The sequence below is a fragment of the Galendromus occidentalis genome, unplaced genomic scaffold, assembly GCF_000255335.2.
Source record: "Galendromus occidentalis unplaced genomic scaffold, Mocc_1.1 scf7180000077458, whole genome shotgun sequence".
NCBI classification, from domain to species: domain Eukaryota; kingdom Metazoa; phylum Arthropoda; class Arachnida; order Mesostigmata; family Phytoseiidae; genus Galendromus; species Galendromus occidentalis.
In genome coordinates, this window is record NW_003805446.1 from 254,266 (window position 1) to 277,923 (window position 23,658).

The window sequence follows — 23,658 nt, forward strand, 5'->3', positions numbered from 1 at the left end:
AGGAATTGCGTATCGGGTCCTGGGGCCGTGGTAATTCTCGATAGGATGGCGGGGGACAATCCATCTCATCCTCCCCTATCATTTGCACCAGAGTGACAGCACGATTCAATGACTTTTCTGTCACAAATTGATGCCTCTCCTTAGAATACCTCCTCTTTGCCGTTATCGTAGCCTTATGGCACGGATTAATGAAGCACGCTTTTCGTGAGGAAGGAAGGATAAAATATTATTGAAATCGCATCGATGTATGCACCCTCATTGATTTTCCAGAGAAATCATCTTGCTCCTCTTCCTGGCATCGGTGAATCTCCTGGATTACCTTTCGACAGGACTCTGACTTCTCCAAACTCGCATCTTAATCCTTCCGTGTCCCACCATTTCAAGAGCTCCTTCATATCGTTGTCCTCTGTGTCTCCTTGGGCGAGCTCGAACACCTTGGCGTTCGATGCCGTCAGTGATCGGACTCCTTTGTACTCCCTCACGGAAGCATTGGTGATAGTAATGCAATTTCCTTCAGTTCCATCCAATTTGTGTGCCTGATCCGACCATAACTCAGTCGAGAGTCGAGAGTAGCGATCATTCTCGAATTATCGACGAATTGAATGTTTTTTTCTCTCTGATTTGCCCATCGCGGCACGTGAAAGTTTGAATGTCCCCCACGTCGAACACTATTGCAGTCAGGCTGACGAGTTGGTTGAGATTCATCTCGACAATTTGACCGATCTTTATTTTGCTGGTCACTTTCTTCGGCAGATGGTCGCCGGAGATTTTCAGGATTGAGCTGATCTGGAGAGGTTCGTTGTTGTTGAGATCGAAATTGAGGAGTCTTCCCCCGTAATGATATATAGCAGTTTTTATCGATCATAGTATTATCTATACTTATTCGACATCTATACTTATCGGCCTCATGATGAGCAAGGGATCGACATCGTTATTCGGAATCGCTCGCAATCGTACTTGTCGAACTTCGGCTCTTGATCCCCACCATAGCCCATAGCCTCATCCGTCAGAACGCTTTTGCAGCCCTCATGTTTCGGTACAAGTCAACTACTCGGAGGGGTGCATTTCCAAGTTCTGATCGTGGGAAGCGACATAGTGGGAAGAGGAGAGAGCCCGATAGCGACAGTCGATTCTCCTCTGACTAAATTTATGGCACCCGGTCAGTACTCAGTACTTTGAGTCGGAATCACCGATGCAACTGATACGATTCATGCTTATCTACCACCATTCACCGAATCAGCATAATGCATCCGCTGAATTTCATGAAAAATGGATATTCATGCTCTTTTCCACCTACTTTTGTAGGGTGCTTAAATCGTGACGGGAACATATGGAGGAGCCGTCTGATTCCTATGAAACCTAGTCACAATCGTCTCCCGTAAATTTCCGATCATCAGACACCGATCACATAATAATCCGTCAAGTACTTGATGAGTTTCAGCCCCGCGAAATGTTACAAAAAACGCTGCATGATGACGAAGTTTTTCCCAGAAATACCCCCAACCTTTTGAAAGACGTTTTCACGTCAATAAGAAGTCACAGGAGCGCCAGGTGGGGCATTGGAGGGGAGGACGGTGCGCGAATGTATGAGCTAGCTCTGGCCGCACGATACCTCTCTAATGGAATGAAATATGGCTCCGCGCTTTGTTTGCACGGTCTGCGAGGAGAAAAACGAGTTCGGGATAGAGTTTTCGGGCAAACTCTCCGAATACTGCGTTGTGAAGATCATACGCGAGATAACAATAGGTACCCTCGCGAGTATCGTCGGCGTTTTGGGGCGTCCATTTCGCATGGAGCGACTTCCTGATGTGCTGCTCGCAGCCTCGAAGGTCTTCTGGCGAATCATAGTTCCGGGTTCTACCGCTCGAGCGATCCGGAGTAACTAATTGTCCGACCGATGCTCGGCCAGTTGACACAATCCTTCTAGGGCGGAGTCATGATTCATCCATCTTCTCATGCTTCCATAGATCGTTGTTTCATTCGTCAGTCTGCTACCAGTGCTGCTGAATGTTCGCCTATCTGACAATGCGTTTGTTACAAGTAAAGACTCTTCGTTATCTCCAATTGTTTATTCTACTGAATCGTGCTCTCTTATATACCCTCACACCCCCGGACTTTTGATCCAATCCCTCCTGGGATTGAGCGTAAAATGGGAATCATTCGGACACTTCTTGGAAAACTTCAATCCAACGGGGCCGAGATTTTCGAAGGGGGACCCCACTCGGACTGTAGTGTAAGGTCATTCCGGCCTCCGATTTTCTTGACGCCCTACACCAGCACTCAATTTCTACGGTGCCAGACTGAGCGACTCGCAGCTTTGAGCAGTGCCTTGTCTCGGACAGAGACGGGATCCTTGAATTATGAAGTTCTCCAACAACTCTCCGTGAATGAATCTGCGTGACTCACAGATCTGTAGGCATAGATCCGGACGGTGACCTAGCCATTCTCCAAATCGACTGCGCCAGTAAAGACTCTTCGTTATCTCCAATTGTTTATTCTACTGAATCGTGCTCTCTTATATACCCTCACATTACATGGTCGCTCATGGTAGGTCTGCCGGTCGGGGGCAGACTGACTCGCTCGCTCGCTCACTGGGCCTTCGTCCCGGCGCTCGTCCGTTCGGTCGGCCGCTCGTTACTTCGTTCGGTCTAGGCATAAAACGCGTTAATAGAAATATGACAAAAGAAGACCGTGGAGCCGCTTTAACGGAGCGAAACCCTGATGGAAGAAAACGATACAGCAGCACCACCGCTAACAGTCGGTAGCTGTCGTTGTTCAAGCAGCTTCTGCTCTCCCAACCTCGCTGGCTGGCGGGCGAATGGGGGGAGGGCGGGCAGGCGAGCGAGCGAGCAAACCCAATGCTTGCCCTCCCTGATGTCTGCATGCCAGCAAGCCCGATGACTGCGGAGCAGGCAGACGGCTGGCTGGACGACTGGCTGGTAATGATCTGCGTTCGCTGGCGTGGCCCACGACCATCATCGCATTTGGACGAAATAATCGATACGGAGCCCCTCCGCCACATCCCGGACCCTCCCCCCGACGAATCCCTATCTAGACGACCTACCGACCGAGGGACGGGCGCCCGCCCGCCTGGCCGTCCGAACAACCAACCGAAGCCCGCTTCCTTCAGCTTTCCCGTAGCGGTATCCGATCCCGCTGGTGTGCGTCAGCGACAAAATATTTGCCTCCCCTGCCTTTCGCGATCACGCGGCTTCCCGAAAGCCGAAAGGAGGGATGTCGCCGCTGAGATTAAATCCCCTGAATCGAGATTAGGCCCTCAGTAGACTCGCACGCGCCGGAACGGGAGACAGGGGAGTCCTCGTACGTGGATGTCGTCGGGAAATTTCTGGACACGCGAAGAATCGCACAATGAATCATGGAAACGAGAGCATCTGCCGGTCGCTCTGCGTTCTCTTCAGTTTCCCGAGGCAGGATTTTCTGGCGAACGGAGCTCGGGCCCCACTGCTTTGCAAGCTCGTGGGCGAACGGATGGTCCATCGCTCATAGTTGTTGTCGTTCTCGTTGTCGCAATTGCGTGGCATCGCATGGCGTGGCCGAATCGTGCCGTGACGAGCCGAGCTCACTCTCGCCACAGATCCGCCGCCGATTCCAGGGTTCGTGCCTAGGAACTGAGCGTAATTTGAGCGAGATGTAACCGTAGCCGTAAATTGTCCTTGTTGCTCTTACTGCTGCCTTTCGTCGGTGGGTACGCAGGCAGGCTGGCTTGTTCGTTGGTCCCTCGCTCCCCCGATGAGAGAACCTGCGTGTTCGAGGGATTCGTTCGCAGAAGAACAACTGTTACAACAGTTATTCGCTCGTGGTAACAACGAGCACAACGGGGAGAGAAAAAATCGAATGTATTCTCTCCCCGCGTCAATCGATTGATTGCAGTCAATTCCTGCAAAAACGTATCGGAATGTTGGGGAATCCCCGTCTTCTCACTTCGTGGGAATCATATCGGATAGTCGAGGATCATAATTCCTCAACAGCATAGACGTCGACGGAGAGACCGGATCCTCTCAACGTTCGTTCGACGTTCGAATGTGACTTTGAAGGGAACGTCAGCGGCTGCAGCGCACAAAGATAAAACGAGATCATTGGAGGAGGGTAAAAACCTTGAAAAAAGAAGAAGGGTTCGCTGCTGGAGTGAGAGCTCGAATAAAAATGCCCAAGCAGTAGCGGCAGTGGCAGCCATTCGTGTTCAGCGATTGAGCTCGAATTGATTGGATTAGCTCAGCTCTGATTTAATCCACCTGGTGGGTGCGCCCGGCCCAACTCAGACCGGCTGGTAGAAGTCTGACGCGCTCGATCTCTTGCACTCCCTGGAGCGATTCCGGTCCTCGCAAATCAGCCGGACCACGGATCTACCTCCTACAGAAGCGAAGTTTATTCGCGGAATTTCAAGAGGGATATCATAGATATAGGTATCTTTGAGGATGAGGGAATTAAATATTCCTTCGTTTCACTTCAGTATCTTATACAGAGAGAAAGAATCTCTAGCGATTCGGTCGAACAGATCGCTCCCCCCGCTCGGAGTCGTCTTGTTTCTCAAGAGAAGCGTCGGACAACCAGAATGAACGACTTCGCCCCAAGACGGAAGGGGGGGCGACCGGAGAAACAAGTCGCATCCTGGAGAGAAAGTAGAAGAGGAGAAGAAAAATTCGGAAAACAAAAGCGCGGGACGGGACGGCAGGGAAACTACAGGACCCGAGAGAAAAATCGCTGTCGGAGCCGAATAAGCCGAACCGAAATAACGGGAACCGAAGATAAATTTGTTCTTTTGGGGCGCTCGCCCTGGAGAGAGACACGAAAAGAGAAAGGCCACTATGACATTTGGAAAACTGGCAGGACAGACAAAAATAAGTACATAAGAGGGAAGGAGGGACTAGCAGCAAAAAACCGACAAGCCTGTTTGACGGAGGGACGGACGGACGCACGGCTGACTACCTGGTCTATCTCAGTGTTTATCCTCTCCCTTGTAAGCTGTATCTGTTCCGCCCGTCTTCCGTGCCCCGTCGACACCGTTGTCCCCTCAGGTCCATTCGCTCCAGCCCTCCAGTCCGTGTCTTGACGTTTTCCCCCCTCATACCCGTGTTTACGCTCAAACGCCCCTCGCAGCCCCTGTCATTCAACTTCGCACCCGCCGGTAGAGCGATTCTATTTGGACCCGCCGGTGTTTCTCTGCGAATCCCGAATGAAAGGAGCAGGAATCCCCTCTCAAGCGTGAAAGTTGAAAATTATTCCACAAGATGACGGCTAACACTTGCACTCGGCTGAGGAACGCAAAAAAAACATCGATAACCCCGCTTCGGTCCGATCTCGAGATGCGGCACTCGCAGGAAGGGGGGCAGGGAGGGGGAAGGGCAACGCACACACTGCTCGAGTTTCGGAAGGTTTCCTTTAACGAGCAAACTTTTTAGTCGCTATTCTGGGAGTGATGCGGAACACGAACTAAATGGATCCGAAGCCGGGGTCGAAAAATGGAAAGCGGGGGAACCTCGATCCCTGGACCGGAGTCAGAGAAGGGTTCAAGGCAGCTCCCATGGGCGGGGAGCATGATGCGCATCAGCTTCACGAAGAATCGAGAAGTCGGGAAGAGCTGACCGCATCACTAATGCGGACTTGCACGGACCGCATTGATGTTCCGGGTGGAAACTCGCTGGTTCGAGACCCGCTCATTCTTCGGGAACCCTTCGGGGACCAGGGATGTTACCAATTCTTCCCCCGGTCTTCGGAACAAGGAATTCTTAGGCCAAGGCCACCACTGAGTGGGTCAGTCGCGACTTTTGCGACGCATGCCCGTGAGATTTCTCATCTGACGGGGCTTTTCCAGGAAAAAATTCCGCCGAGCCAATGGATGGGGGTAGAATCCGAATTATCAACCGAGCGCTGCTGCGCGTTCGGATTCCGGTATCGATGACACTTTGACAGGCGTATCCTCGATGGTGCAGGAATGGCCAATTTTCCCGACAGTCAGAATATCCCGGATCTCGTCCCGTCGACGAGAGCAAAATTCGAGAGCACCCGTCGAGATTACACACTTGTTGCTGGGCCATTTTGTTTGTACGTACCGCTCTCAATGTTGCTGTTGTTGTGAGAGTTGACGTGAGGGCTGTTTCTCCAGTGATCTCGGTGGTTGACCGGAGCAGGGGCAAGTTTCGTTGAGTGGTATATTTAGCGTTCAAAAAAGTTGTTCTTCCCTGCCACTCCGTCTAAACTCTCGATTCCTCCCTCCCCCACTGTGACTCGTCATCCTGATACAGGAACAAGATGGAGTGGCTATCGCATCGGCAGCTTACGGCACAATCGATCTCTGAGGGAGTTGGAGAGGCGAGCCGAGCGTGTGAGGAACCTCCGTTTGTTGCGGAGCAATGATGGCAATGAACACTTGAGGAGAAGAGAAAAAGTTCCCCGAGAAGAAATGTACTTCCCGCTCTCCACTGATTGATCGATTGACTGGTCATTGAGTGACCGAGGAAGAGGGCTCGGCCCGACTGATTGATGAGCTGTTCGAACAAGAGCAAAATACTCTTTATTCCCGCCCTGTCCGCTCTACATGCCGAAATACATATTAGTGAATCATTCGGGGCCGGGAGAAAGCTAACGATGGTTGCGTGCGTCCCGCCTATGATCCTCGGAGGCAGCCTCCAGGGAAAAAAGGCTGCGCACCCCCGGATTCAAGCTTAAGTTACTCCAATGCCCGCCCCTCATCTCCGGAGCCACACCAGAATACGGTTCGAAGCTTCTGGTGACGATGCGCGAGCAGACCGAGGAACAAGAAGAGTACATGTGTACGAGAATCCCGCGCCGGAGCAACCGCCAAACGAGTAAATCGAGGGGCAAATAGTGTTTGCTTGCAGCAGCGGTGAGGAAAGGGGATGAGAGAGCAGAGAGCCAAAAGGAGAATAGCATTCCAGATTGCGATAAACTCCATAAATCTCCTTTCTTCTTTCCGAAACGTCCTCCCTCGTGTCCTCCCCCTCCGACCGAGCCTGCGGCTCCCCGTGTATCCCTCCGCGAGACACCTCCCCTTATATTTCCCTGTTCGCCTTCTCCGTTCTCCTCGTGTTTCTCATTCCCCATTTGTAGAAAGAGAGAGGGAACATTGCCAGCTAGAGAGGAGACGCAGCCTGCTTCGTTTCTCGACGCAAATTGAAGGAAGCGTTGCGGAACTGAAAGAAGCCGATTGACTTCCTTTTTGTATTTTTCCTCTTCGTTTCGTTCCCCTCCCACGAACCAGGTTCCGAGAAGGGAGGACGATAGCGAATTTTGAGGTTGGGATGCGATAGAACGTGAAGGAAGGAAAAGGAAAAAAATCGCGGGGGAAAGAACAAGTAGAATGCACCTGGGCGAACTTCGTCGAGTCTCGGAAGGGGAACGGAATAATTCAATTGAACGGGGAATGTCCATGCGGAGACATTTGTCGAGAATCAATCAAGGACAGGGACGGATAAATCTTTTGGAACGTCGACTCGTCTCTCTTGGCTTTACGATTCTCCCTCATTCGCTCTGATTCTTCAACTCGGATGGCCGATCCTCTGGTTGCGCGTGTTCATCAGGGGTTTGTGCAGAAGCATCACGAACGTTGGCGTAGGTTCCCTCTCATGACGGAAATCGTTCGCTCCAAGGGAAGCGAGCTCATCTGGCCATCCGGCTGTTTTTCCCCTCGTTCGTTCGGACGTCCGTCTATGTGGCTGAGTTTGAGTAGTCAGTATTCTGGTACACTGTTTGCCAATTAGGAATACTCGGCCCGAGCGGCAGGGGGACGAGGAGCAAGGGATTGTAGGGGTAAAGGCGGTCAGGCAGACGGTACCATGAAAAGGGGAAATAAGCCGCATAACTGATTGGGTGTCGAAAACGTGTCCCGCATACTCCAATCCGGAAGAGTAGCTGACTGACTGACTGGTGGGCTGTTTGCCTATCTCGCCGTCTCTCCCTAACTGACTGGAAGGGGCAGCGGTGTCTCTTGCGGTGCTTGTTCTCGTTCAAAAAATCAGGACTTACTCCTCTCTTCCGCGCTCGACGTTCTCTCGATTTTTCTCATTGCTCCGCTCCGGCGCAAACAAGCGGCGGACGCATTGATTGTCGAGCATGTCTGCTCGTACTGTTCCCGTCGTCGCATCGTCCTGAATTATCCGGTGTTCTTCGGAGCGCGCTGTGGGAACAGGATAGCCGGACGATTCGAGGGCTGAAAGGAAGAATCCAGAGGCGGGAGTCGGTCGATCCCTCCGTGTACCGATGATGGCAGGTACCGCGGTCGCTTTTTCTGCGACATGCGCTCAGTGAGATTCCGGACGAGAAATTACGTTCCGGACGTCCCTCGAACGCATTGTTCCTCGATCTCTCATCAGATGAGTCATCGTGTGTGCGCGCGCTCGACGATCAGTAGAGACGACGAGACACACCCGCAACGTGTAGACGGGGAGTTCGGTCATGACTGGGTCATGACTGGGTTAGGCCGTGTCTTCGGCCATGACTAGGAGTCAGGATATTCGCTGTGAACGCAGCTCTTTCGGAGACTTTGTAAATGTGAGGCCGATGCATCGATTTCCTTTCGCCTTCACCCGCCGCCCGGCCGCCTCAGGGACTGACTGATCCAGACCGGAGGCGGATGTGGCCTTCGTTCGTACTGCAGTGAGCAGATCCGACCGGAGTCGAATAATGAAACAAATATTCTCCGGATCGGGCAAGACTTCTCAGGCCTGAAAACCCAGGAGACAATCAAGTTTTTCGTCCTTCCCGTTCGGAGTTCCTTGGCCAATCATATTTTTCGATAGGGACTCAAATAAAATCGCGATACGTTTTTCCCTAGCGAGCACTTCGAAGTAACGCTCCGTCGACCGGGAACAGTGCTCGTATTCTAAGGGCATAGGGAGAACCTGCCAACCGAAAGCTCGGGCTCGATTCAATACGATTCGAGGAGGAAAAATCGTCGTTTCATTCGCTCACTGACTGACTGACTGACTGACTGACTGTTAGAACTGTGCGATAAGTGAACTTGATCTGAGAGCGTGCCGTCGACGAGGCGTCGAGCCGGGAGAGTGGAAAAAGTAGGGAGCGAATAGATACCACGCTCTCTGAAGCTCCGAGTTGCTGCGTCGGTCGCTCCATTCGCGCTTCGATCGTCTGCTCGCGTATCTTGATGGGATCGTCTCCTATCTTTCCTTTTGTTTTCTACCATTCATTTCGATTATCTCCTTCATCGACTCGTTCGATTACGTCTAGAGCGTAGGTCCCAGTCGCGGAGCTCTGCATCGCCTCTCTGCTCGAGGTACGCGATCGAATGAACACTGTCCGACCATCCGACTGTCGAGAGGAACAACGTGAGGAGCTCCCGATTTTTCGTGCTCTTTCTCTTCGATGCCCGTTCTTCATGGCGGCGACTGATCGACGCTGCGATTCTCCACGAGAATCTTATATCCGTGGTATTCAGGTCTCCGAACTTCCTGCTTCGCGGGCATGCCCTGCGTGACGGCACCGGGCTTAAACGACCGAGTCTCAATAGAGCTCCGGTGGGGTTCCTCTGAGAACGCTGTCGAGCGACAATGCCGGAGAGGTCCTGAGACGTTGGCGGGGGGATCGTTTCGAAAAAGCAGCCCCTGCAGCAGCTTATAGATTGTTTGCTGCTGCGCATTGCCTCTCGGTCAGTTGGCCAGCTGGTCATTCTCGTTTTCTGCTACCTTCCGTTTATCCTCTTTCCTCGATGTACTCCTTTTTCCTGTGTCCAACCACCGTAGACTTTTGTGGCAACGGCACCCCAGGGCAATCAGAACGATAGGCCAGCTGTAGCCACCCACTCTGCCCAAGCGAGCAGGCGAGCGGACGTCGGGCTGGCGGGCGAGCAAGTCGGCTAGCAAACCCGCAAGCGAACTGCGCCTATCAAGCTAGCAAACTGTCCGAGCAGCGGCTGCTGCTCCGCAACCAAGGAAGGTGGCAGGCTAAGCCTAATACTGAAGCTGGTGAGCGAATGCCCAGGGGCTAGAGAGCTCCGCATCGTAGGAGTCGCCTCGCCAAGCCGAGCCGAGGAGAAGGAGGCAGGAAACCTTAAACGTCCAGCTCGTGTGACGTCGGTCAGCTTACTCATCGTCGGCGTCGTCGTTCGCCACCGTATCGGGAAGCTGTGCCACTTAATATGAGCGTGGAACCGAGGAGCTAATAAGAGGAGTAATTGTCGCCTCTTTTTCCTCGGAAAACTTCGTTATCAGAATCATCGACTCCGGCCGCAGACGAAGCGGACTGTTCCTATCTTTATCGGATCGTAGAGGTAGTGTCGTGCGGGAAGCCCCGATGACATATGAATGGAGATCTATCCACACGCAAAGATATCAAGGGAGTGAAGAAACGCGAACGAATATCTCTCCATGGGCGAATTTTTCTTCTATCTCCACCTGGACAGACTGTTCGAATTTCCGCGATTCGTGGAATCCTTGTGATGGTTTTCGGCGACTTACTCAGGAGTCGGAGGTCTAAGCTCCTATGGCGGGACTCTTGGACGTAGCTGCGAGGGCTTGTGGGAGGTTCTGAGACGATATGAGGCCGAAAATCTTCGTGCCCCGGCTGCCTTGATACATGGAGAGGCTCAGAAGAGCACTCGGTGGTCTACAATAATAAATTGAGGAACTCTTGCCGTACAGTAAAACTAATGATCATGGAGAAATTGTATTAGGGACAATCGACCAAGACTCAGTTAGTGCGGCGGCTGGGAAAACTGTTAACGTTAATCGAGAAGAGAAAGATGGATAGATTGGAGCTAAGGAAAAACTGGATGGCTTGAGGGCTCACTGGGAGATCCAGGGCACCGAGCACCGAGAAAAATCTCACTCACTTTTCTCCTACACTTTCTTTGAGCGGCCCACAATGTTTAAGAGGATCATATTATTCCTAGTCAACAGCTCGGTAGGCGTCTCGCTTCGCTGGACGCTCCAATACTGCCGGGCCGGAGTTCCTCTAAGGAATTCACCGAGGCTTCGGCATTCTCCCTCACAATTTTTGCCTGCTCCAATTTTTGTTCATTCCCGCTCGCCTGCCCTCGGTCCTCTTCCCCTCTCGCCGTCGCCCCCGATCTCCGCTCCGCCAGGAACTTCAGGGGAATCACACCAGCGGCAGCAGAGACACTAACTAGGAGCTCCGAGGCTTTGCCTCGAACGGATAGACGCCGATCTCGACGTCCGGTCGAGCACCGAATTCGCTCGCTCGCTGACTGACGAGCTGACTGAATGAATGACTGATTCAGTGAATTACTGGTACAGGAACGTATCCTGAAAGCTCTTAGGAGCTTCTTGAAGAAATTATGGTGATGTTACCCTGGGGAAAGAGCCGGTCTTCCTGGGTGCCTGTCTGTCCGTCCATCCTCCTTCCCGGCCGACAGACCCCTCTCCCCGCCTGCCCGCTCGCTTGCCGCATGATCCATTGCCCTATTCACTTAACACTTCAGCCTCTTGGGTCTCGGTCCCGTTCGCCATTCCTCCGACGGAGCGAGCAGCGACCGACCGTCATTCAGCCCGTGCGTCCTCCGTCCCCTGACTCCGCGTTCCTTCATTCGTTTGCTCCTTAGCAGTAGTCCTGAGTGCCGGTCGCGACCCGGCCGATGATTTCCTCGATTCGTTTATTTCGAAGGTCAAGACCGGTGACCGCTCGAGTTTCTCGTTTTTTTTTTTCGTGTTCCCATCGCCCCTGCCTGCGTCGACTGCTCCTGTCGAGGATAAGGACAAGTCATCGAATGGCGATCGAGCCGTCCTGCTTCCAACGTATCCTCCGTTGCGGAGATGGTCTCGGACTCGACGGGCTGCCGGCCGAAGACGCTCAGGAAGCCGTCACGACGACTGCACTTGGGGTGACGGCGGCGGTTCTCTCCCAGAGCCCGGTCCGTTCAGCTTGTTTCGTCGCGGTGTTTCCATGTTGCTCGTCTCAAACCCGCGTCCTGCGATGCCGGCGTCGGGAACGTTGCCGAAGTGGAAGCATTGCGGCTGAGGGAACGCGCGTTGATTGTCAGCGGGGAGAAGACGGTACAGGGTTTTTCTTTCGCTGCTGATAGGAATAATTGTCGTCGTTGTCGCATCACTTGTGACCACTGTTGGCCACAGCCATGGAGAACTGCGGCCGCGGGACGGAACGACAATAATGACGACCACGATAACTACCTCAATGACCAAGCGATATCAGATCTGAGACGGCGGCGACGACGATGATGCCTCGACAAGACTCGATCGCGGTAGGACAGCCACCGCTCTCGGTGTGATAGGGTCCAGTCGAATCGTGATTTTCTCCCCATCTACCCCTCCATTATCGATCCCGTGGATTTTCTTCCATATCACGTTACGACTTCCTGCGAGATTCACTTTCCTCCCCCGAGTTGCCGGCTCCTGTTTCCTCATGCCTCAAAAGACGGCCACAGTCCGAGACTCTTCAGGAAGGTGCGAGCAAAGTGTGCAGATGGCATCCCGGCAGGAGAATGAGCAGCCGAGAAAGGCAGGCTGAGCGAAGGAAAGAACCAGCGAACGACCCGTCCGCTGCTCGGCCGGCAGCGGCGGCGGCTTGGGTAAGAAGGGCGTCAGCACTTCAGCACTTAGTATGCACAAAGCGGAAAATTGATGACGCTTAAAAGTTATCGTGACAACCACCGCTGCCGCCACCGCCACGGTGCAGGTCATCCGGCGCCGCCGACGAGGGCGAAGATTCCAAGAGGGATCCAGCCAAGAGCAAGCGCGGTATAGCGAAAGTGAGACAGGAAAAAAAACACAAGGAGCAGGACGATAAGATATTTATGAAAGCAAGACCGAGAGCGTGGAGACATACCGAGGCCTCGACTCCTTGAACTTCTTTCGTTCCCCGCGATCTCGAGCCCCTGTGAAGTGCTCTGATTGCGTGATCGTGGTTCTCGTCCGCCGCTGTTGTGCTCCATTCGAATTTGACGGAAAAAAATCGAGTTTCTCGGTACACTCCTGGAATAAATCAATTTCCCTCGATGAGGTCATCGAATAATCAGCTCGGACGACGGGGCGAAATTTGCAGAAGCTCTCGCAAGGCGACAACAAGCGAGGGAAAATGAGGGACTTTCGGTGCCGGTGGGAGGGCGGGGAAAATCGGTCAACAAAAAGTTTTCCCCGACCAGTCTCCGAAACCATCTCTGTAGCTACCTAGCCGGCGAGCCTGCTTGTTAACCAGCCTATTTGTGCCTATTGGATTAGTTAGAGGAGGGCTCGAAACTCAATGAAGAGCTGATTCAGCTCACGGCTACTCAACGAGATGGGTGCTCCACTCGCCATCACCCACTCCCTCGCTTTGGCGCTGTGCCGGCAGCTTGTCTCAGCTCTGCCGCGCTCGCTAGCTCGACGACGATGACAGACTGTATGTTGCTGGCTCGTGCCGTCTATCTGCTTGTCGCGGGATTCATCTTGCGCGACGGTCGCCCACCTGTCAACGAGCCTTGCCCATATGTATTGTGTTGTTTTTTCTCTTCATCGATGGACAACGTGGACAACGCGACCAAGTCATGTGTGCGGAGCCATTCGCGAGAACAAGTCGTTTTTACGAGAGCTGCTCAACTTGTGCGGGCAGGTTGACAACGCTCTGAGCCTGTGAGACTTCGACAACGATTCCAAGAAAGACTTCGAGAAAGCTTGCTCATTATGGTCTTCAGTAGATAGTTGTTGTCAAAGTCTAGTCCCTCTCTCACTTCATCGGAGTCCCCTACGGCTTTGCGACCGACGCACGCGATTATTTTGCGAAGCAACGCCTTTGAAGCGAGCCGGGAGATTTCATTAGTTAAGGCGCCAGGTTACATGGGCTTTGCGGGAACATCCTTCTTAGGATGCAGGAGGGAGTCTCGGACACGGATAAGTATCCCCAGACATGGATGCTATCCCTCATGGTCGCAGAGACTTCCGCCGGGTTCGCGAAGGTGGGCTCGAGCTCGAATCTCTCTCCCTCTCTCTCTCTCTCGCTCGCTCGTCTGCCTCTGGACCAATTCGTCTGCCGACGGTCATTGAGCTAACACTTGATAGCTCGTTTAGCTTGTTTGGTTCTCAACGAACGGTGGCTGCGCGCTCAAGTAATCTAGTTCGAACGCTTGCCTCGCGAAGTGCTGAGTTGGAGAAGCGATGTCCTTTTGCTCATCACCGTTCCTGGCTCATTATCCAACACTGATGGGTCCGAGTAAATATTGCTCTTGAACGCCGTCCGCGCCGGAGCGATGCCGCCGTGAAATGTACTCCGCTTCCTCGTTTCTTCGATGGAATCTCTCGATTTCGGTTCGGAGACATCAGCGTCCCCCCATTTAATTCACTGGAAGAGCTTTTCGAAGTCGTATGGGAATATTCGCTGTTGAAACTCGATGTTATCCACCTTTTCTGCCGTTCAATCTTCCTACCGGCGAACTTGTGTCACGTCCATCATTTGACCCGAGAGTCACGCCACGCTACAGCTCTGATCCCGGGTAGGAGGCTTGGAGCGGACGTGGCTCCCGAAAGAGAGAGAGAGAGCTGAGCGTCTTCGGGAAAAAAGCAGTGCCAACACCACGAATATTTTCTCTTCCCCGAGAGTGCCCTGAGTCGGAGCCTCGCTTGGCACCGACAACAGTTCAGCCGACAGCTGCGGATCATGTGCTCCGTCCCTTCACGACTCGAAGCAATCACAAATAACTCATGGCCAATAGCAACGACCAATAAAAACTTTCGATAATTTAGTTGCGGAAACGACATCCGGCCCCACCATGGTGTTTCTCCGAGCTATCTCCTCGAGACCGATGAACGGGATCACGTCCGAACGATGTCTCGTCGGGTCAGAGTGCCCGTCAGGAGCCTTCCGATGGTTTATGTTGGTCCGGGTAGGAGTGCGAATTTTGAGGTTCCGTATGTAAGCACGGCAAGAGTGTGCTGGTGGCTTGCGGCTCGGTCGGGCACTCTCGGGCCCTCTTCCGAGTGTCAGACCCCATTGAAGGACTCAGTTCCTTTTCCGAAGTGCATTGAAGCGCCTTAGCTGCCTCTGGCTCGCGATGCTCACCTTATCGATGGACTTCAGCAATGGGAGCTCCCTTCTTCTATGAATGCCTCCTGAAGTCCCTGCTCGACCGCCCCCACGAGGGACGTGTTGAGAAGTGTACTTCGGAATATCTCGAATGCCCTCGCTCGGGACACGCTCCGAGCGCGAGGAAATCAGACGACATCAAGGCAGCAACCGAATCGGCAACGACCAGCCAGACATTCACTACTGTGCCTCCGTCATGGGAGGGACGGTCATGCAATGGTGGTCATAGATCATCTATCATACGCAACCAGCGTTGTGACAACCGCCCACCGCGACCACCATCTAGCAGGGCCCTTAGCTTCTTTTCGTTCTTTTTTTTCCGCTTATGCATTCCTGCCACAACTAGATCTCTGTCTCTTCACGTGGAATCTTTTGCTTGCTTGTATATATATGTATTCCGCATTCCCACCCGCTCAAACAAGGATTCTCTTCCCAAACGAGTTCCCGAGGCTTCTTGTCCTCTCTCTTCTCCTGATCCGCCAGCTTGCCGAGAGCTCTTTCGACGCTGTGGGGAATACCCCAATTTCCAGTGTTCTGGGTTGCGCTGAGATTTCAGGGTGATTCAGAGATCCCTCTTATGAGTGTTTGACTGACTAACCATTTTGAGTTCCCTCCGTGCTCCTCACAGGAGCTCAAGCCGTCTCATTGGGTAATTAGTGATCACACTCCCGTGAGGATCTGGAAATCCCAGAAGACCGCTCCAAGACCCACACAGTCTCGAGCGCGTGTCCTCTGACATCTCACCCTCAGAGCATTAACGAACTAGAGTCCAACCTGAGGCTCGACAATTTCCGTTCGGAGCAGCTACAACCCCCCCCCCACCAAGTTTCGCGACCCGACGCAAGGCAATGAGCTGGCCGACAAATTCGCATCGTCGGGAATTAGGGATTTCACACGTCTCAGAGACCTCCGGAGATATACAAAGTTTGTAAGCAAAAGCTGTGATTTTAGATTCGACCGTCGCCAGGGCCACAGTAGATGGCATTGATCATTGATCCCATTCCACGGGGATCAATGGTTTCTAGCCTTCCCCGAAGTGGTACGGCAAACGGCGCCGAAATCCTACCAATAACTTTTCGGGGAGAAAAATGGTCCTTCCACGGAGAGGTGCAACATCTGCCGCGGCATCTGCATGGAGTGAGGTTCCATCGATCGAGCCGCCTTGGATCGGTCCGAATTGCGAATATTTGCAGGCTCCGAAGCATCCTGCATGTGGTCAGACTGATGAGACCTCTTCTGGATATCGACACATTCCGCAATGGTTCGATCCTGCGCTGAAGTCAGGCATTGTGTGTCTCGAGACTCTAGAGCTGCAGAGATTCCGATCCGTCCAGCGTCTCAGGCAAGATTCTTGTATCGATAGACTCGCTTGAGAGCCTGTCCTATTGATCAGTAATCTTCAAGCCGGCAACGGGTCCTTAAAGTTATAATAACTCTCCTCCGCGGTGCTAAATAACTATCTATTCCCTTGGATCGCTCAGGAAATTACAGGGCGTGCTGTACAGCGTGCACCTACCAATACTGGCCTCGCTCCACCGAAAACTCGATGGTGATCTGGGCCGGAATTTTGAATTCTTTCGATGTGAATTCATGTTCCAATTCGAACACGGGATTTTGAGCTCGGTTCTAGCCTGAATCTCCACGCGATTCGATAGAGTCTAACTCTGGAAACATGGATGCGCACTCATCCCAAATCGATTCTCCATCGGTCGTTTAATCTCTCGAATATCGTTGGTCGATCGATGATCGTCAGAAAATAATTTCGCTGATCGCATCAGCGTCTCAGTCAGATACACATAGTCGAAAACACTTGAATAACTCTGTTGTGCAGAAGCGCTCCTGGCTAGAATAAAATATGATGATTCACGACTCATTGTTAGAGGCGACTTGTGAAACGAAACAGTTCTGGCAGAGAGTGAAGATCAGTGTTTGGCCAGCACCCCAGCCAGAGCTTTAGCGAGCTGAGTCGAGCTACACCATCTGCTGTCGAGGGACGGACAGTGAAGCATGCTGGCGGTGAGGGGTGAAAGAGGGTTCGGGCAATGCCGGGGGAATCGGGTGCCGCTCCACCTCTAACGGTACACCATACGAGCGTTGTATCGTGCGTGATCGGGGGTCGTAGCGGGATTTAATTCAGAGAGAGCGCTACACATGAAAGATCGAGGGGGAGAGAGATCGAAATGAACTGGGAACGATGCTTGGCTGCAGGCAGTTCCATCGATGGCACGTCCCACGAGCGAGCCATCGAGTCACTCGGCTAGTCGGTCGGTCACTCACGCAGTGAACTGAGCTCCCGGCCTTTCTGAACAAAAATAAAAATAGGATAACGATTCCGTCGATCGGTCAGTGTAATTTTTCGAGCCGGGTGGCTGGCGCGTCCTCATTCTCTTAAGCATTCGTGCATTCGGCTCCGCGGGTTGACTCCGTGGAACGCTGTCGGGGTCGCTATTTCGTGAGGTCTTCAGGAGCGAGAGAGGGGAGTCAGGGTTCCTGCGAGGAGTTTCCGGAAAAAAATCCCGTGAGGAAGGGGTCGGTACCGCTTGCCAGTGAAGTTTTCCTCGGCAGTATTGGGTCCTGAGACCCCTGGTTGGTTTTTCTTCGCTTCGGGTTCGTCTCTGGAAGCAGTCGCTCATCGTCATAGTCAATATTGAGTTCACTGACCTACCTACGCAATAGTAATTGATTTTATCAATTTTGGAAATGTAGATCAGCATCCATCGGATAAGCAGTGGAGACATGCAGAGCCCGCGGTTGCGTGCCAGAACCTACCATGATCTCTTCCCGATACCGCCCCAGACGGTATCGTCTGTCGAGCAGCAGGATAGAAATTGTGGAAAAATTGTCTGACTCGGATCAGTTTCGCCTGAGCCGCTCAACTTCCATCAGTTGAGAGGCAGGGCCGGTTTGATTGGGGTTGAGCGACCCATCCAGTTCGAGAGGAGCCGGTGGGTCGGCTGGATTGGAGAACAGCCCCTCGCTCGCTCGCGCCGCCGTGACTCGTGCAGCCACTATCCTGAAGACTGGCGGAGCTTTCGCAGCATTGATAACGGTGATTGATATCTGTTCACCGGGAGCTGTTCGGCGCCTGAATCGAGCGAGGTTGGCTTGCCGGACCGTTCGCTAAAAGCTGGCCTGAAAAATGTACAGCATTATCGGCCTGTGATCGCACGCCCTGCTCGGCCGCTGGAACATAGAGCGCAGCTCTCGCTGCTATCCTTCATACGAGCTGCTTCGCTCTGATATCTTTTCCATCGATCATTGTAAGCGAACGATTGTGAACCGAGGCCAGGACCGTAGGTCTCTGGCAGCGTTCCTTTCCGTGTCCTTCGGTTTTCTTTAACCACGAAAAGAAGGCTCGCCGAATTTCACCACCGTATCCTGCTCCTCCATTCGATGCTCCTCTCCACCGCATCGGCTCGGAGCCATACCGCAGGACAAGGAGCGATATCCCAGCGAGCATCCCGGGGTAATCAGCTCCTTCATAATGCGCTGAGTGGATCCGACCGACGATGCTCGAGAGTACGAGATATCGAGGGGGAACAGCGATCAACAGGTAGCTTCCTTGCCGAATCCCAGCAAACCCGGACGCCCGATGAACACTCGGCTTCGTACTCGGTTAAAATAGCGTTCCAGACGACGCGCCTAATGCCTCCGGCCTGCTTGTCACTCGCGTGCCATCAGCGGAAAGATACGTTCCTGCCTAGAGCAAATAGAACTCCGCTACAGCATCAGAGAACGCCTGTTTCAGGATGGTAGGGCAGGCACGGTTGCCGACGAGCAGCCGGGAGATGTGAGGAAGGGATTTAGATGGGAACATCGGCGACGGGGGCGTTAGTCGGCCGGCGGCGGCGGCCGGAGCAGAGGCAGCGTCAGAGATAAGTAAAGAGCCGCGTCGTCGTCGGTGGCGATTCCGCTCAGCCGGTGGCGTGTTTCGGGAAGCCATGTATCATATCTATTATCGTCCGCTTACGAAACCTCGTCGTCGACGGCGGCTTTAGGCTCATTTTAAACGCGAGTGATAGATAGCGAGCTGGCGGGTGAGAGACAAGTTCAGAAAGGAACATTATCGTTCCTTGCGTCGTTTGTCCGTCGCCGAGCTCGTCCGCCTTCTGCTCGGGCCGTCTGGTCGATACTTCATGAAAACTCCGTGGAGGGCCCGAGAGCCGGTTCCGTCTTCATTTGAAAAAATGGCGGGTCAAGGTTGGACGAGGCGAGTCACCATCCGACTCGGGGTTTCGCTCCCTGCGGAACTCCATCTACCTCGACTGAATGCCTGCATCGGCAACATCTATGGCCTACAGAGCTCGAGCTCGGAGTCGGAATCCAGCTCGGCAACCGTTGCGCAAGGTTGACGTCAAGCTACCGCTCCGGAGAAAATCTTCGGAAGAAAAAGTGATGATCAGCTGACGAATCCTGTGACCGCTCTACACCGCGGCGGAGGAGTCAGCTGACCGACTGACAGAGATAGAGTCGAGTAGTGGCTCTCCGTAGGTAAACCGGCGATTCGCTCCCGAAGAGAATCTGACGGAATGCGATAGTGGAGCTTAGTCTGATTGAGGGGCTGGCGTATGGGCGGGGATGAGATGAAGAAGAAGGAAAAGGAGGAGGAGAAAACGACGCCGACAACATGAAATTAGAGAACAAATCACCACCAGGGCCACCGCACTGGCGCTCATATGACTCATATCCGGACAAGAAAGAGCTTCGGGGATCGTGTGAGGAGAACTATAACTCAATAATAGATGGCGCTCTGGATGGAATGACCTCTTCTCTGGTCGGGACGAATCGCTCAATCTGGGCTGGCCCGTTCGTCTGTCGGTCTCACATGCGATCAGGCAGCGCGCCAACAGAGCGCAAGGACAAGTCGTGCTCTTTCTCTCCAAGCACGAACCACGGGATTGTCAGTCGCCCAGCGATGATCTATACCTCATAACGCAAGCGGCTCGACAGAACAAGCACTCGGCCGGCCGCCCGCCCGCTCATCCGACCGTCCAACCCAGTCCTCGAGCATCTGAGCGAGTCGGAACAGGGTTACAAACTCATTCGCTTGGCGAGAGTCGCGACCGAGCAAAGGAACCGATGAGGACAGCTAGCTGGGTCTGACTGAGCCACGGATTCGCTGCTTCCACCGCTTATGCTGTTGCCAACGCAGCCGCTGCTACAGCTGAAGTCGCTTGGGGTGCCGCTGCCGCCTATTGCCGTTCGGAGGACAATTGTCAAGTGCTGACTGTCGTCCTCTCGGTCAGCCGAATCGTTATCTACGAAGCATAAGACCCCCTAAGCCGTCAATTGCGCCCGCTCCCCTCCCTATCCATAGATCTATCTGACTATTGTTGTCAATCCCGTATACCTAGCTGGGAGAGCGCGAAATTCTCATTAATGTCTCTCGGAGAAGGAATAGATGTCCAATGTAGGCCTTAAGCATGCAACCCCACTCGGGAATCGCGACGATAAGTATAGGTACACATGATACATAACATGTATAAATGATATAATTCTCGGAAAAAAGGAGGAGGGGGGAGACGTGATGGGAATCCCGGTCCCGGGAGGGGGAACTTCGGTCGATAGTTTTTCGGAACATCATGACTGACAATTTTTTCTCTTTACAGATTACGCATGTGCCTCACCTCGACTCTACATACCCTCAGACTACAACCCGCAAACGGGACTCACGTCCTCGTCGACTACTTCTTCGCCGGCGGGCAGTCCCCGGGACTCGGACTTTCGGTGCTCGCATCAAATACCGTTGACGAGCACTCTGATAACACTGGCGACAAATCTGAACGCGACGAATTCATCGACAACGAACCCCGTGACAACGACGACAACGAATGGTCCGACGACGACGACGGTGGTAGCCGTGGCGGCGGCGGCGCCAGCGGGTGCAGCAACCAATGGCAGCAATTCCTCTTCGACGACCGCGGCGGCGGCGGCGGCGACGACCGGTACCACCGGGTCTGGGTTGGTGGCGGCGGCGGCGACAACGACGGCGTCGTCGTCGTCCTCGACAAAAACCTACCATCAGTTAACAACTGCCCATGAGTCGGTGTTCGATCTGAACGGTATTGAAAGGACATTTTTCGCCAAAGCCGTCGCCGAATCACGTCAAGAAGAAGAAACGGCTGCTTCGAAAGCTTCGATTTCAGCTTCGGTTCCTTCACGCTCGGCTACACCGAATTCCCTGACGCCGAGCTCTCTGCCAACATCCCCCGCGCCTTCGTGCAGCCTGCTGGCATCGCCTTCGATCGGTGATGGCCGGAGTGCGCGAAGCAAACGACGTTTGCACTCTTCATCTGCGAGCAATTGTTCGTCGGACAGCGAACGTTCGTCGAGTCCGTCCGGCAGCGGAAAATACGTTTGTCTCGAGTGCGGGAAACACTACGCAACGTCGTCCAACCTTTCAAGACACAAACAGACCCACAGGAGCCCCGACTCTCAGCTCGCAAAGAAGTGTCCAACTTGTGAAAAGGTGAGCACGTCGCCCGCCATGCTCCGTAACCTCTGGGCTTAAGTCGATTTTTCCCTTGGTCTCCTTGTATTTTCCCTGTGTTCTCCTCAACTTGGTGAGCCCGGCTCGTTCGTTTGAATGAGAAAGGCGCATCAGCACACGGGGTTGTCGTTGACGCCAAACTTCCCTTTTTTCTCGCTCCAATGCCCTCGCCAACCACCACTCCTACGCTCTACATACTCCTCGAACGGAACCATGTTTCCCACAGGGTTCACTTTCCTCTCAAAGCGGAACAACGGGACCTGGTCCGTCTGTCTGTTTCTTTTTCGGCAGCTCGGAACACCTCCCCGCCGTCAGTCTATTCATGGAATTCGAAGCAAGCGACATACATTTCAATGTTTTCTACCGGTATGGCTCGCTCATGGCCTGACCGAGTGGTAGACTGATAGACAATCTGACCGAGAGTTCCCAGTAGCTGATTGCCGCTCTCGGCGAGATGGCTCTTGGAGCAGATTTCAGATATGGAGTGTCGTTGGAAAAAAAAACATCAGACTGGGATGAAGAGCGAAATATTGAATCCGCATCGTTTGCCATCCGCTTCGTATTTTCGCGACGCATTTTTTCCATCCATATCGCTCGGCTTCCCCCGATCGTAGCGATAAGCGACAAGTCTCCTCGGTTCGGTATCTTGCCAAGCCAGCGGAGAAGGGGACGGAAGAGACGAGAGGATTCTTCGAGCTCCGTTCAAAATTCCAAATTAAGGCGCCTTTCTCGCAGGTGTATGTCTCAATGCCGGCGTTGGCGATGCACATCCTCACCCACAACCTCAGTCACAAGTGTAACATCTGTGGTAAGGCCTTCTCGCGACCGTGGCTGCTGCAAGGACACATGCGATCGCACACAGGCGAAAAGCCTTTCGCCTGTGTTCAGTGTGGCAAGGCCTTCGCTGACCGCTCTAATCTTCGGGCGCACATGCAGACGCATTCCACTTCGAAGCATTTCCAGTGCCCAAGGTAAGATATTACGTGCGAAGTCTCGCCTTTGGAACACTCGACGCAGTGCATGGTGGCGAGCATGAACAAGGGGGAGTCGACGTCGACGACGAGGAAAATCCAGAGACAGATCGACAGACAAGCAGTCGGTCGGTCAAGCGGGAATAAGACGGGGCCACTTCGCCCCGCCGCCAGCGCGCTCGCGGAGGAGCGCCCAGCCGGCCGGCCCGCAAGAGAGGAATTATGGGGAACGGGTCTTGACGAGCCGCAGGGGAGACAGAAACATCAAAGAACATCTCTGCGGCGGGCGTTCATCCGGAAATGCCAGGGCGGCACGATTGCCAGCTATTTAGTTATTCCTCTTCGAGGCTGGCAGGTTGACTGGCTCACTTGCCGGCGCCGGCCGTCTCGTCGTCGTCGGCGGCGGCGGCGGCAGACCCACTTACCTCGCTCGGGGTTTGACTTCTTCAAGTGGTTTTCTCCGGTCGTTTCACCGACCGTCCGTGCGATGACCGTTGAATTAGGCCGTCCGCCCGGCCTAGCTGTCCCCATCCAGATTTTCACTGACGAGGACAAAGTTCATCCAGTTCTGTCTTCACTGGGTTCGACGGACAAGTCGTCTTTTAGGAGCGTAGTGTTTGTTGCCGGTGCAGGTCGTGAAGAAGGAAGGGATAAGGGAAATCCTTAGACGGCAAGCAAAGTTTTCCCTCGGTCAAAGCGACTAATCCGCTTCTCTTGTAGGTGTGACAAAAGCTTCGCCCTGAAGAGCTACCTCAACAAACACCTCGAGTCGGCGTGTCAGACCAAGGACGACAGCAGCTCGAGCTCTCGTTCTTCGATGGCTGAGGCGTAATCATGGAGGGAGCGACAATGAAGCTAAGGGTCCATAAATCCATCGAATTCGTATCTGTCTACCTCCGCGTCTGCGTTATCCTCCTGCAGAAAAACAACACGAACACCGCAATCCCGACGGGACTCTCGAGGGACATCGAGCGGCGTCGAAGAATCGTAGCGAACGAACTCATCGAAAACTGCAGGGAACTCAATGTTCACCACGAGCCCATCCGCAATGGAATATTTCGTGCGTTCGAGGCCGGAAAGAATCCCATATGTTTCTGCGAGGCACCCTATGGATCGCGACATCGTAACTTATACGTAGCAAACGACGGTGAAGGTGCTCCACGTCTTCCACAC

At 53.5% G+C, this 23,658-nt stretch overlaps 1 protein-coding gene across 1 annotated transcript in view; it reads left to right on the forward strand.

The window, feature by feature from the left end:
* Positions 1 to 23,317, forward strand: part of LOC100909220 (myosin-G heavy chain) — a 62,534-nt gene extending 39,217 nt beyond the window's left edge. Inside the window, exons 4-7 of the mRNA XM_029111650.1 lie at positions 20,634 to 20,858; positions 21,097 to 21,493; positions 22,250 to 22,485; positions 23,206 to 23,317. Of these exons, the coding sequence (XP_028967483.1) occupies positions 20,634 to 20,858; positions 21,097 to 21,493; positions 22,250 to 22,485; positions 23,206 to 23,317 (970 nt within the window). The remainder of the gene's footprint in view (positions 1 to 20,633; positions 20,859 to 21,096; positions 21,494 to 22,249; positions 22,486 to 23,205) is intronic.
* Positions 23,318 to 23,658: the final 341 nt, after the last annotated feature.